The sequence below is a fragment of the Lepisosteus platostomus genome, chromosome 23 (assembly GCF_059453375.1).
Source record: "Lepisosteus platostomus isolate fLepPlt1 chromosome 23, fLepPlt1.hap1, whole genome shotgun sequence".
Lineage (NCBI taxonomy): Eukaryota > Metazoa > Chordata > Actinopteri > Semionotiformes > Lepisosteidae > Lepisosteus > Lepisosteus platostomus.
The window spans coordinates 7687718-7699976 of NC_142633.1; the positions used below are offsets into that span (position 1 = coordinate 7687718).

Sequence of the window (12259 nt, forward strand, 5' to 3'; positions counted from 1 at the left end):
TTTTACCTGCTGCTTTTTTATTTTTTTTAAGGGATCCCCAAATGATAACTACATTAAGAACACGCATGCAGTAGTTAACAAAATAACCATCACTATGATGGAAAAGTTAGAACAATATGTCTTGGTTGAATTTTTTTAGCTTTTTTACTGTAGAGCAAACCTCCAGTTCATGGCGTGTTCCGAGATCTTCATCCAAGTGCAAGAAAACTATACAAGGCCTCATTCAGTGTATTTAATTCAGTTCTGTGCCATTTGAGCGGATGGTTCCGTGTTTTCAGGTGTCCTTCGGTGCTTCTACTAACATTTGCTCTGGATGCACAGCTAAAATCACAACAAAAATGGACAGAAGTCTGCATGTAACTGAAGATCTCCTGAAAGATCTTGGTATATTTGGCATAACTGTTGCAAAGAAAGGCAGGTTGTGTAAGTTACTTCACTGTAGAATGCGCTTTGTTGTTACTCTGACTCACACAGATGTGGCTGCAGGCCATGGTGCCATCTCTGTGTGAACCATGCATCGGGGTGCAATACCGGATCCAGCCGTGCAGCAGGAGGAGAGCTGGTCCCAGCCTGTGTGCGGTCTGTGTGCTGAGGCAGCCGTCAGTCTACTCTGTAGATGGTGTAGACTCTCCGCGCTCTCGAAGGCCTGAACCACTTGACGAAGCTCCACTTGCACTTGGGGGTGGAAAAGTAGTAGACAATGGGGTCCAGGCAGCTGTTGCAGCTCAGCATGGCCATGGTCACCCGGCGCATCTTGAAGATGGCGTCCGAGAGGCCGCAGTCCCGGATGACGTTCCTCCTCACCAGCAGGTGCAGGAGGTGCGTGACGTGGTGGGGAAGGAAGCAGATGAGCGCGATGGCGAGGATGGCGTAGATAACCCGCAGGGCCCGGCGGCTGGTGGCCGTCCTGATCCGGGCGATGCGGCGGGCCACCAGCGGGTAGCAGACCATGATGACGGCGAAGGGGATCACCGACCCGAAAACCAGGGCGCAGACGTTGTAGGCGGTCATGCGGGTCTCCCAGGCGTCCTCGGAGAAGTTCTCGAAGCAGCTGCCGTTGTGCCCCATGCCGACGTCCCCCGGCCCGCTCAGCACGAGGCAGGACATCGTGGTGATGGCCGCTGCCCAGACGAAAGAACTGACCAGCAGGGTGTACCACGTCTTCCTGAGCCTCAGGTACGTGTGGGGGTGAACGGTCGCAACGTAGCGGTCGACGCAGATGCAGGTCAGGAACGCGATGCTGACGTAGATGTTGGTAAAATACAAGGTCCCGGTGATGCGGCAGGCCAGCTCCCCAAAGACCCAGCGGTTCTGGTTCAGGTGGTAGTGAATCCGGCAGGGCAGGATGCACACGAATATGGCGTCCACCGCCGCCAGATTGATGATGTAAACATCTGAGCAGGAGCGGTTGCGGATTTTGAAGACGAATATGTAGAGAGCGACCAGATTGGCCATCAGCCCGAACACAAATACCAGGGAGTAGACGACAGGGAAGAGGTAGATCTGGAAATCCGCAGTTGGGTTGCACGACACATTTCCGGGCTCAGGCATGGCTTTGCTTTCACAGCTCCGAGGCTCTTGGGTGAAGGGAAATTCAAGATTACGTCTAATTTCAGAGTAGAAGCACTATGAGGTTCTGCCGGCAATCGAGCCTCTTTATTGAAGATGAATGCTATTTTGGTGCGGTTTCTTGGATTTCCAAAGCAATGGCCTGAGATAGAACAGAGACAAAAATAATTAGTTTTCCTCAGTTTACTTTGATTGTTTGGCTCACTTGTTTTTACAACTAAAGCCGGAAGTATCACAGTTGTACAGGGCCACTGTGCTGCTTCTCCAAGTCTTGAATATTTGTTTGATTAATACAGTGGAGAGGTTGAAAGATTGGCTTCTTTCCTTTGAAGAGTGTTATAGGATTTCCTCCTCTCTTGTAGGTATTCAGCTCATTATTTTCCTTTAATTGTTCATCAGTGGGAAGACTGAAAGGGGTGCAAACATTCCATGATTTAAAAACAAAGAAACAAAAAAGTGACCCAAATCATTTTTTCTTAAATATATTGTATTTGGCATTTCTTGAATGTAATTAACCTTTGACAGGGGAATGCCTGAATCAGTATAATAGCTATATATAATTACATAGTAATTGGATTACACATATAGATAAGAATAACTGCTTTGTAACGACCTATGCTGAATCCAGGTCCAGATGCTTTTAAACAGAAACTTATTTAAACATTTTGCTTTTTGCTTTTTATTTTTTGTAAAGTTTCACTTCTTATGAACAAAAAATGAAATGTAAAAAACATACATAAAACAGAAATACAAAATATTCCTTCATGGTAAATGGCAACCTAACAAGACTGATAGAAATATTGAAACCCATTAAAGAAAATGTACGCAACTGATATAAAGTGTTCCTGGGATATGTTCCGCAGGAAGCACACTCGTGTGTTTTGAGTCTCTTTTTCTGTCAAAACGTTCAGACTTTGACTGGAACTCTGAAACCTGTTCTGAATTTCATTTTTACAACCTGATTTGAGAGCAGCCTGTTTGGTAGAAAGTTTTTGACTTGCTTTGCCAGTAGTCTAAGTTAACATTAACGGACAAAGGCATTTAAGATTCAGACATAGATATATATTACTTTTTTTTACCGTAACGGGGCACCGCATTGTCAAAGTAGGAACACCTAGTACAGGAGTAAACTAGATAAATGGAAATAACAAACTGTGTTCAAATACTAAGAATGCAGACACATTGGACTGTGTTGTAGGAAGTACGGTATAAGAATGACATTTTCCAATCAGTTGTGAAGGATATTCCCTGCAACATACTGCAAAAAACAGGCATAAAAATCCCAGCTTTGTACAGTACTACCTAAAATTAATTAACAAGATCTTTATAAATTGAGAAATGGATATATCTGAACCAACGGTCAATAGTTTCATTATAGTTTTAGCTGACAAGGCTTGTTTTCTAGATCTTGAACCCTAATGTTTTTCCACTCTTATTGAAAACAGTGTGTAAAACCGTAAAGGTAAACTTGTGCATCATTTTGTGGAAGGGGGTGCATATACAGTAAATGCTTGACTAATACTGCCTGCAAGAGTGAAGGTATTTCTGGGTTTAAATTCTTCATTACAAATGAATAGACATACATTTTCTCAATAAGAATGACCAGGTTTCTGAGATATATTAATATATAATAGCAAAATGTATCCGTCTCCTGAAGCACTATTCTAGTCACACCTGGGGGTATTTTTAGTATGACCTGTATGCACTCCTATGGAGAGCTGTGTTATTAAATTACTAGTGTCATTTTGGTTTAATTTCAGAATTTGCACATGACAATTTGTATATAAAACAAGCTACAGCATTAACGTGGATGTCCAATTAATAAAGCACAAAAACAGTCTGAGTTTTGTCAAGAAATGTAATTACTCATTAGTATGAACCAGTTACTCCTACTGGGTTATTAACACCTAGAAAGTAAGTTTAAATTCCTTCAGCTCCCGGAGCGAATCGCTCCTCTTGGCTTGTTCCACTTGAAACTTTGAACATGACAGCGAGGTTCCTGCAGCCACTGTCCCGAGACTGGTATCTGGTATTCGAGTGTTCGCGCTGTAGATAAGGTCTTTAAACGCTGGTACTTACAGGGGATGAATGGCATCGACGAAGGCTCGTGGCGACTAGCGGCCGACCACAGGATGAAGACCCGTGCTGTGACTTCGGTGACAAAACGCCGTGCCAGAATGCCTCAGGTCACGTTTCTTCTGGCTTCTTCTCACTTTCCCCTTCCATTCAGACCCCGTTGCTACCGCCTCTCTGGAAAGAGCTCAGCCTTGAAGCCGTGCTGCTTGTGTGCAGACATGCGAAACCACAGGAAGCCAGCAGAGAAGTGTGGGATATTTACATCCACCTACTCTACCTGCCTTTTGTTTGGTCTTTTTTTGTACATGTGTTTCGTTTACCATAAAGGCCACCCACGCTCTAAACTGACACTTAATCAAAGAACAGTCGGACGACCGTAAGTGTCTTTTGCACTTCGGAAACCGTTTTGACTGTAATGGAAGAAACTGTCTTAGTCAATCACTCCTACCTTCACCTTTGCAGACCTCGCTGAGCTAACAGAGCACCGCAGGGGGGTGCGACTGTGAGGTGAATCTGGTGCAATCAGAATCAGATTTAATTACTTAAATAACAACCCACCCTTACCAATGGGCTCAGTCATGTACTGTAGTAAGCGTACTGTACTTTGTTATTAATAAATGGAAGTGTTCTTTGATGCTGTTAATGAGACAGACTTTCTCATTTAATACTACAGTACTATGATTTAGGCCTCCAAGCTTGGAAGTGACTGTAAGGATTTAAAGGAAATTGATATTGATTGTAACGATTTTTGGCTTGATTCCATTTTAGAAGCTGGCCTTGAATGAAAACCGGATAGGCAGCTACATACTGGACAGATAAGCCATTTAACTTGCAACCAACACTGTGGTCCTGTGTCAATCACACTGTTAGCCTGACAAACATATATTTTTTTTTTAATGAGATCTTCTTCGTAAAAAAGCTTTTTACCAATTGAAACTGGGCAGATATGAATCATTAACAAAACCAGTTTCAGATTCGCACCCAAAAGATTGCTACCAGCTGATGTTGGAGTTATCATAGGGTTTGCAAAATCTTGCCTGTACCACAAACTACTCCTGCTCAAAAACTTGTAAGTGATTATAATAATTATAATTGCTTACATTTATATAGTGCTTTTCTGGACACTCCACTCAAAGCGCTTTACAGGTAATGGGGTCTCCCCTCCACCACCACCAGTGTGCAGCCCCACCTGGATGATGCGACGGCAGCCATAGTGCGCCAGAACGCTCACCATACACCAGCTCTCAGTGGGGAGGAGAGCAGAGTAATGAAGCCAATTCATAGAAGTGTAGTTCTAGTGCCAATATAGGAAGAATATGTATTAATATGCAGATCCTCTATAACCTAAGATCATCATCTAACTGCCATTTTATTTTGTTCATTGTCAATACTAAGAGTATGCTACTAACAGCTGTTCAGGAGCTGTTTTGACAGTTAACTCTAATTTTGGGACATTTCATTCGAGTGGGCCTACAGCTAACAGCACTGGTGTGCCAGCAAAGGCCAACTATCTGCTATTTTACCCTCAATATCAAACGTTTCACTCCCTTATAGATGGTTTTGTAAAGTGGGACGACTTCTGTTTTAAAGAGGAACTGCAGTCCCAGTTTCGCAGACTGGTTATTAAATCGCTGTAACAAGATAAGTTCATTTTCTCCTGCGGTAAACAAAATGAACAGATTTCAAATTAAGCACGGAATCGTGCACTTCGTGAAAGTACTGTAGGTCGCTGTGTTGTTGGAATCCCCTGGTCTCGGCACGGGAAAGAGGGAGAGTTCGTGCGAATTGCGACGGGAAACGGCCCTTCCTGCTCACTAGTCCCTGTGATGACTAGTGTACTGTGACATACGAGCGAATAAGTACAGGCTGTGCAACAGACACTTCGCCACAGAAATGTTCCAACGTGATCTGCATGCAGAATTCACAAATAACAAGTTAACAGGTTTATTCCATGCTGAAAAGAGAAGAAAGAAAACGCAACGTTTCGGTTGTTGTTCCTTTGCAGCCACGCATCCTGACGCAGCTACTCACCTGAGTTGTATTTGTCAGCAAAGTTTTTTTGCTCTCGATATCGAGAGCAATATTTCTATTGGATTAAAAGAGGTGTTTTCACAAGCCTGCTTGTTTACAATGTAACAGGGCCACTTCACCTCACCGGATGTTTTGTTGCCTGAATCGCAGAATACTTGGAACTTTAGTCTGTTGTGTGATGTAAATTGGAGGTTTTACAAGTTACTGTGTATTTTTTTACTTTCATTGTGGTTTGAAATGCACTCATCAATGCTGATTCTTTCTAACCCCTAAATATAAAAATACCCTTTCAGCTCCCTTTTTAACGGAGGCTTAAACCCCACAAACTTTACATCAGCACCTCTTGTATGGAAGTGACTATCTTCTCATCAAGCAGAAATAATCTGTGGAGACAACAGCAGGGATTGGGTTTAGGTTCTGGACTACAGCCCTGTCATAATTAGCAACACAATAGCACAGCTGGAGTAGCTGCTGGTGCTCTGTGCTCCTGATAAAATGAAGATGGTCTGAAATGCCAGGTAGGTATGCTGTAACCTTTAAGATGATGAGTTTTTCCACTTCATTATCTACAGTAGCTGCATAAACTGGTGACAAAGTTTGTCTGGAAACCACATTAATTAGGTACTGTAATTTCCCACTCCATATACAGTAGGGAAACAGCACAAAGAATGGGGCCCTCCATGAAGAAACTGTAAAAAAGGCATTGCCAAGACCTTATCTTTTTTTTGGCGGCTGCTACAAATCGCACAGATAAGGTTCTGAACATTTCAGAACGCGCAAATTGGATCAGAACATTCATTACTGCATCCACCGAGTAGCAGCCCTGTGATTTGTGCAGAACTTGTTTACTTCTCAGCACAGACACATATCACGAGGAAAACAGTTTCAGATCCTTACAGAGTGCCGAACTTTCAGTTTTCATTTGTACTGTCAACTGGCTAGCTTTTATTTCTCCAATATAAGTCAGTAAAGTCTCAGGGCATTCAGACAAAGAGCAAAAAGACATCTATATGAATCCACAGCCAAAAAGCAAAAAGACATCCACCAATCTACTGGCTAGGTTTTATTTCTCTCTAAACTCTAAAGCACATTTAAGCACATAATTGCTCTTATACAGTATGTACAGTGTGTATACAGTATATACTTACTGAGAAACATGAAAAAATGTGACAGATACAATTAAATGCAATCCAATCCTTGTTTGTTACTTTTTTAAAGCCTCTCAGTATAGTATATATATACGCGTGTGATCAGTCTCATTTGTGCAATAGTGGGTTTGAAATACCTCATGTTGTCATCCGGTGCACTATTATTCTGAACCTTTATAACACATCATGGGCTCTACGTTTGTGGGTGTAATTATAAATATTGTACTTCCCCTCTATGTAAACTAGATGTACTGTAGTCTGGTTTTCATTTGTTTTGAGATTTTTGTTATTTCAATCTACGTTTCATTTTTTCCACTGTCTTTTCTCATCTGATATTTATCCATTCTGGACTGCACTGTGGACAAGAAAGCAGGACTGAAACAAAAGGAAGAAATATAGTGCTTTACTCATGCGTGTTATGTATTGTACTGTATATACGAGTATATACAGGCAGGCACAAAAGTACATCTGAAATTTGTTTTACAAAAACAAGAAGGTTCTTTATTAACTTATACTTTTTATTTTCATACAATGTTATAGAACAGAAACTCTAGAAAGAGCAACACCACATCCCTTTTCAAAAGGAATAATCAGGCCTCAATGTCTGGGTCAAGTGGTCGTGGCAGCAATTCTGCAAAGAAAAAAAAGTCACTCAGCTACACACCCATTTGAACTTGGTTTATTACTCTTCCTTGGTAGAATTGGTGTAGATGTGGGTGGATTTTGGAATTTACAGCCCCATGTAAATCCTAACCCTCTTCTCATGATGCAAATGCACAGGGTAGTGCTTCTCATTCTTTCTATCTCTGTATCTGCAATTTCCCTCACGGGATCAATAAAGTATCTATCTATCCTTTCTCAGCTGAAAGAAAATAGAGATTTTTTCCCCTGATATAATCATAGAATCAACAGTGAGACCACACAGCCTTCCACTCATACTTGGGGCAGTGGGTTTATTAGTCAAGAGGTAATATAATACCAGGATCCACCTCAGAGGTCAAAAGACCTGCCAAGCAGAGTATGTTTAATTAATTAACCAAATGTCAACACCAATATCTACTTCCTCTGGGGAAAGGATTTGCTTGTAAATACTGCTGCCGCCATTAAACAACCAGATTTGACACGCCCTTCTTGATGAATGCTTTTATAATCTTGTCTTTATTTACTGTACCTGAGTCATCATACTCCACTTCCTTCAAGAAAAGACCTCGTGGAGGTGCAGACATATTCCGTGGAAAGGCCAAAGAGTCCTGGGCCTCTAGTAGCTCCTGTAGCCGAGGCAGAGTGAGCCTACCCTGGCCAACTGCCACCAAAGCTCCTGTCATCCTCCGTACCTTCAACACAACATGGGAATAGTGTCAGCAGGAAGTGTTATCCGAGCCTTTAAAGATGGCTTTGCAGCTCCTGACCATTTCAAATTGTTGTAGTTCAAATCCAGAAAATGTATACCAACAAACAACAAATACATGGTTGTATCGGTTATTTGTTTTATGACTGTAATTGTTATATGGAGTTAATTGTTCTATATTTGATATCTACAGCACATTAAATTGCAGCTTTGCATATAAGCACAGCTAAAATTTTAACAAGATGCCAAATTGATACAGTGATAATTTGCAGGACAGCTTGTCTAAACATACTACTTAAAACCATCCATCCATCCATTTTGTAACTGGGGCCACTGGAGAGCCAGAGGTTATCCCAGCAAGCAACAAGCTGAAGGGTTCACTCTGGATAGGATGACAGTCCAGACACATACACTCCCTCCCACCTTGGGCCAATTCTCCCAATTAATCTACCACTTCATTTTTGGACTGTGGGAGGAAGTCAGAGCACCCAGAGGAAACCCGTGTGAACACAGGGAGAACATACAAACTCCACACAGACAGCACCCCAGGTCCAGAATTGAACCCAGAGCCCCAGCGCTGTGAGGCACTAATGCTACCTCGCTAAAAACTAAGATTATTATTTTGGTAAATATTCAGAATCTTTCATTACAACCTGCCCAGAACAAAGTGATAAATGAATCTTTTTTTTAGAAAGTAAAGTCGAGTGATTAAAAATAAAAATCTAAACATTCAATGTTTAAACATACAAACTAAAAAAAACATTCCACTTCCAACTATATGAGATTATACTGTAGGTTTGAGGGTAATGTATTTATACAAAGGTCATGCCTGCATTTTAACAGCACACCCTTTAAAGAAAAAAAACTCAGTTTATATAACCTACAAGTGTGCTGACTCATTTAATTGTCAAATAATGTATTGCCAGACTTTCTAGATCTTCCTAAAAGCAGATTTAGAAAAGACACAATGAAGACAATCAGAAACCACCTGATGATCAGATCAGCCGTCCCAACTAAGTGGTTTCTAAAATCAGAACTGAGACAGATAACAGGTGGGGGTATTTAACTGAGATTAGTTTATTCTGCCACATGATCATATGTGGGACATTCAAGATATTTAGCAAGACACGGGACAGGGTGCTGTCATCATTCATGCTACAGGATTGCAAACAGGCACTGATGGGGGTCAGCATGGCTGAACCTGCTGAATTAATCACAGCTGCTCTTTATGAGTAATTAGCACTCAGGTGGAGTGACATTCCACATGAGGGCAGAGAGCTAGCCTGACTCGTGCGAGATTGGTCACGCCTCTGGGCTTGCTGTGAGGTTTATAAGAGCAGTTGGGAGAGAAAGGTAGCAGTCTGTGTCTATATGCTAGTATGAAATGAGAGGATGTGAGGGAGAGAGTGGTAAAGTGGAAGTTCTCGGTTTTAAAGTGAGCTTGTTAATGGGCCTGTGAGATTAAGTGAGCATAGAATAGTTGGGAAATCTTAGATCTGTAATGAGTTGCTTCACAAGTGCTGGACAGATGGCTGTTGGGTCACTAGTCAAGTTCAATAGGGTCTCTCTTGTAAAGAGATTAGAGTCAACATGATCCAGGTTGAGTCTTGAGTGCTACCTGGCTTTAGTATTGGCACATGGGTGAGCAGTCAACAAAATACAAAATAATTCTGCTCTCAGTCTACAGTTCACATCAGTGTATACTTAAAAGAACAAATCTGATACTTGTGCTCAGTAAGCAATGATGGCTCAAAGGAGCTGCCTTTCAAGTACTTTGACCAGGATACAAAAATATTTATCTAATTAATACTTGCATTACTCCACCTAGAATCTACAATTCTGGAATCTGTGTTTTTCCTGGGGGAAATGCTTCCCCCTACTGGATATTTTCATATTGCAGTTTCAGCCACCTTGGTCTCTACTTCATAAGTTTGGCAACTGAAAAGTATGTACCTAGAAAAAAGGCATTTGTTGATGATCATGCCTATAAGGTGGCAGTTTCCCTGGGTTACTCAGATGTTACCACCTTGTAGAGTTCTAAGGGACTTTTTTTTTGCTACTTTCCCTGTTTCAGTCATTCATGCTATAGAAAAACTAAAACTCCTGTGTGCAGAGCACAGCTAAGCGGGTGAAGCAACAGGGCTTGTTTTCATTATTATTTTAAATGCTGCTAGTTATTATTTTGCAGAGCCATTTCCTGTCAGTCTTCTACTGAAGTGCTTTACAGACTCACACATGTTTTAGGAAGATGACATCACACACAAAAAATGCATACACCCTTGCAGTAAACTGAGCCCCAATATAAGTCAGTAAAGTCTCAGGGCATTCAGACAAAGAGCAAAAAGACATCTATACGAATCCACAGCCAAAAAGCAAAAAGACATCCACCAATCCACAGCCGATCCAGTAAACTCATCGACGTCATGTCATACAACCCAAGAACTTTTCAATGTATCTCGAAATGCAATGAAGTATTACTACAAAGGCATGAGTTGTATGTCTAATATACGTTCAATGTAATAGAGCACAGTAGACACAGGTACTCCTTTTCATTTGCTAGGGCAGTGTACTACACACAACCTAGGTAGGGGCATTCTCTAGAATTCTCTTTTAAGAAGGTAACGTACTGTTTCAGCTGACTCATACTCGGTTTGTAAGTAGACTTCCCCAGTGTTCTCACTGTCTTTGAGCATTTCGTTTGCTCAGACATGTAAAAATGAAATGAGTCACGTGGCATCATTCTTCACTGATGTACTTTTTTCAGCTAATCACTAGAGGGCTCTCGCTACACCTGTTTATGTGGAAAAACCAGGCAGGTTTACGATAACTGTCACAATTAAGAAAACATAAGAGGACTTACCTGTTTATATAAGAATGATTTACTTTTGAAAGTGAGGTCCCAGTACTGCATATTCCTAAAAAATAAAAATGCGTTATTTAATAGAGTTATTGTTTGCCTAGATATGACTTTTTTCTTATTTTAAATATGACATTTTCTGTATATTAGGGAACAAGAGAATACATTTAACATGTCTCCTGCAGGCACACTAAAATACAGTTAGATCTCATGAACAAAACTGCATGTCTGCATGCAACTAATTGTGAGATCCCAAAGGCACGTCATGTTGTTGCTATACTGGATGGCCAGCAGGTGATGCTCTTCACCCTTGAGCCACAGATTCCAAACCATTGCCCTGCAGTGGTTACAGGGCTAAATGCAATAACAGGAGTCTGATGAGACGTTAAATCTGGAGTTTACCTGTGATCATTAGCGTTGGTTATTTGAAAAGATTATGTGTGCTTAACCTGTGGCATAGCGAAATTAAGGAACAAGTTATTCCATGCTGACAAGAGAAGAAAGGAAACACAATGTTTCGGCTCTGGAGCCTTCTTCATGGTGTTTCCTTCTTCTCTTTTCAGCATGTTCACATGTTTCTTTGCAGCCTATGCATGCTAACGCAGCTCCCCACCTGAACTACTTCTACCAAAATTAATCTCCCCACATTTTTTCAATTGTAAAGTTTACTTGAACTTGAGCTTTATTGCTATATGTAACTGGTACATGTACTGGTACAATGGAATTCTTACTTACAGAAAGTCTCTCGATTGTTAAAACACAAAGTGCAGACAGTGCACCAAGACAATATACAAACAAACAGTAGACAATGTGCAAGTAAACAAGTAAACAGATTGAATGTTAACAATGCAGACATGTAAACAATGACATGTCATTGTCCGAGGGGCATTGCTAAATGTGTTCGCCAATCGAACACATGTGCTTAGTGAGGCATAGACTAATTTTTTTAGCCAAAGAAAAAGTACAGAACTAATTATGTACACAACTACTCATTGTGATATAATTCATTGCTACTCATTGAATTTTTACAATTTTCACTGGCTCCCAGATATGCAGCACTCTGTTGATGGCTGAACCAAAGAAATGTCCTGAAAAATTTGCCAGTAACACAGCTATGTATTGTAGAAAACAGAAGAAACAGTAGTTCCACTTAATTTTAAAAGGCAATTACTGCAGGTCTTTCCAAAGAGATACATTTTGTATTTTCTCTCGTGTTTTCCTACTGAAATA

General features: G+C 41.0%; 2 protein-coding genes across 4 annotated transcripts in view; both read right to left on the minus strand.

Annotated features, from left to right (window-relative positions):
- Positions 1-6019, minus strand: LOC148641968 (lysophosphatidic acid receptor 6). The gene is made up of 2 exons (XM_088616943.1): positions 3649-6019; positions 1-1711 (listed from the first exon to the last, which is right to left on the minus strand). Exon 2 carries the CDS (start codon positions 1549-1551, stop codon positions 601-603), a length of 951 nt encoding a protein of 316 aa, XP_088473069.1. The 5' UTR covers positions 1552-1711; positions 3649-6019; the 3' UTR covers positions 1-600.
- Positions 6020-7211: 1192 nt separating this feature from the next.
- pusl1 (pseudouridine synthase like 1) overlaps positions 7212-12259 on the minus strand; it is a 56556-nt gene continuing 51508 nt past the window's right edge. For all 3 annotated transcript variants that reach the window (XM_088616947.1, XM_088616946.1, XM_088616944.1), the window contains exons 6-8: positions 11033-11087; positions 7996-8158; positions 7212-7455 (exon numbers count right to left, since the gene is read on the minus strand). In XM_088616947.1, the coding sequence (XP_088473073.1) occupies positions 7415-7455; positions 7996-8158; positions 11033-11087 (259 nt within the window). In that variant the 3' untranslated portion in view covers positions 7212-7414. The remainder of the gene's footprint in view (positions 7456-7995; positions 8159-11032; positions 11088-12259) is intronic.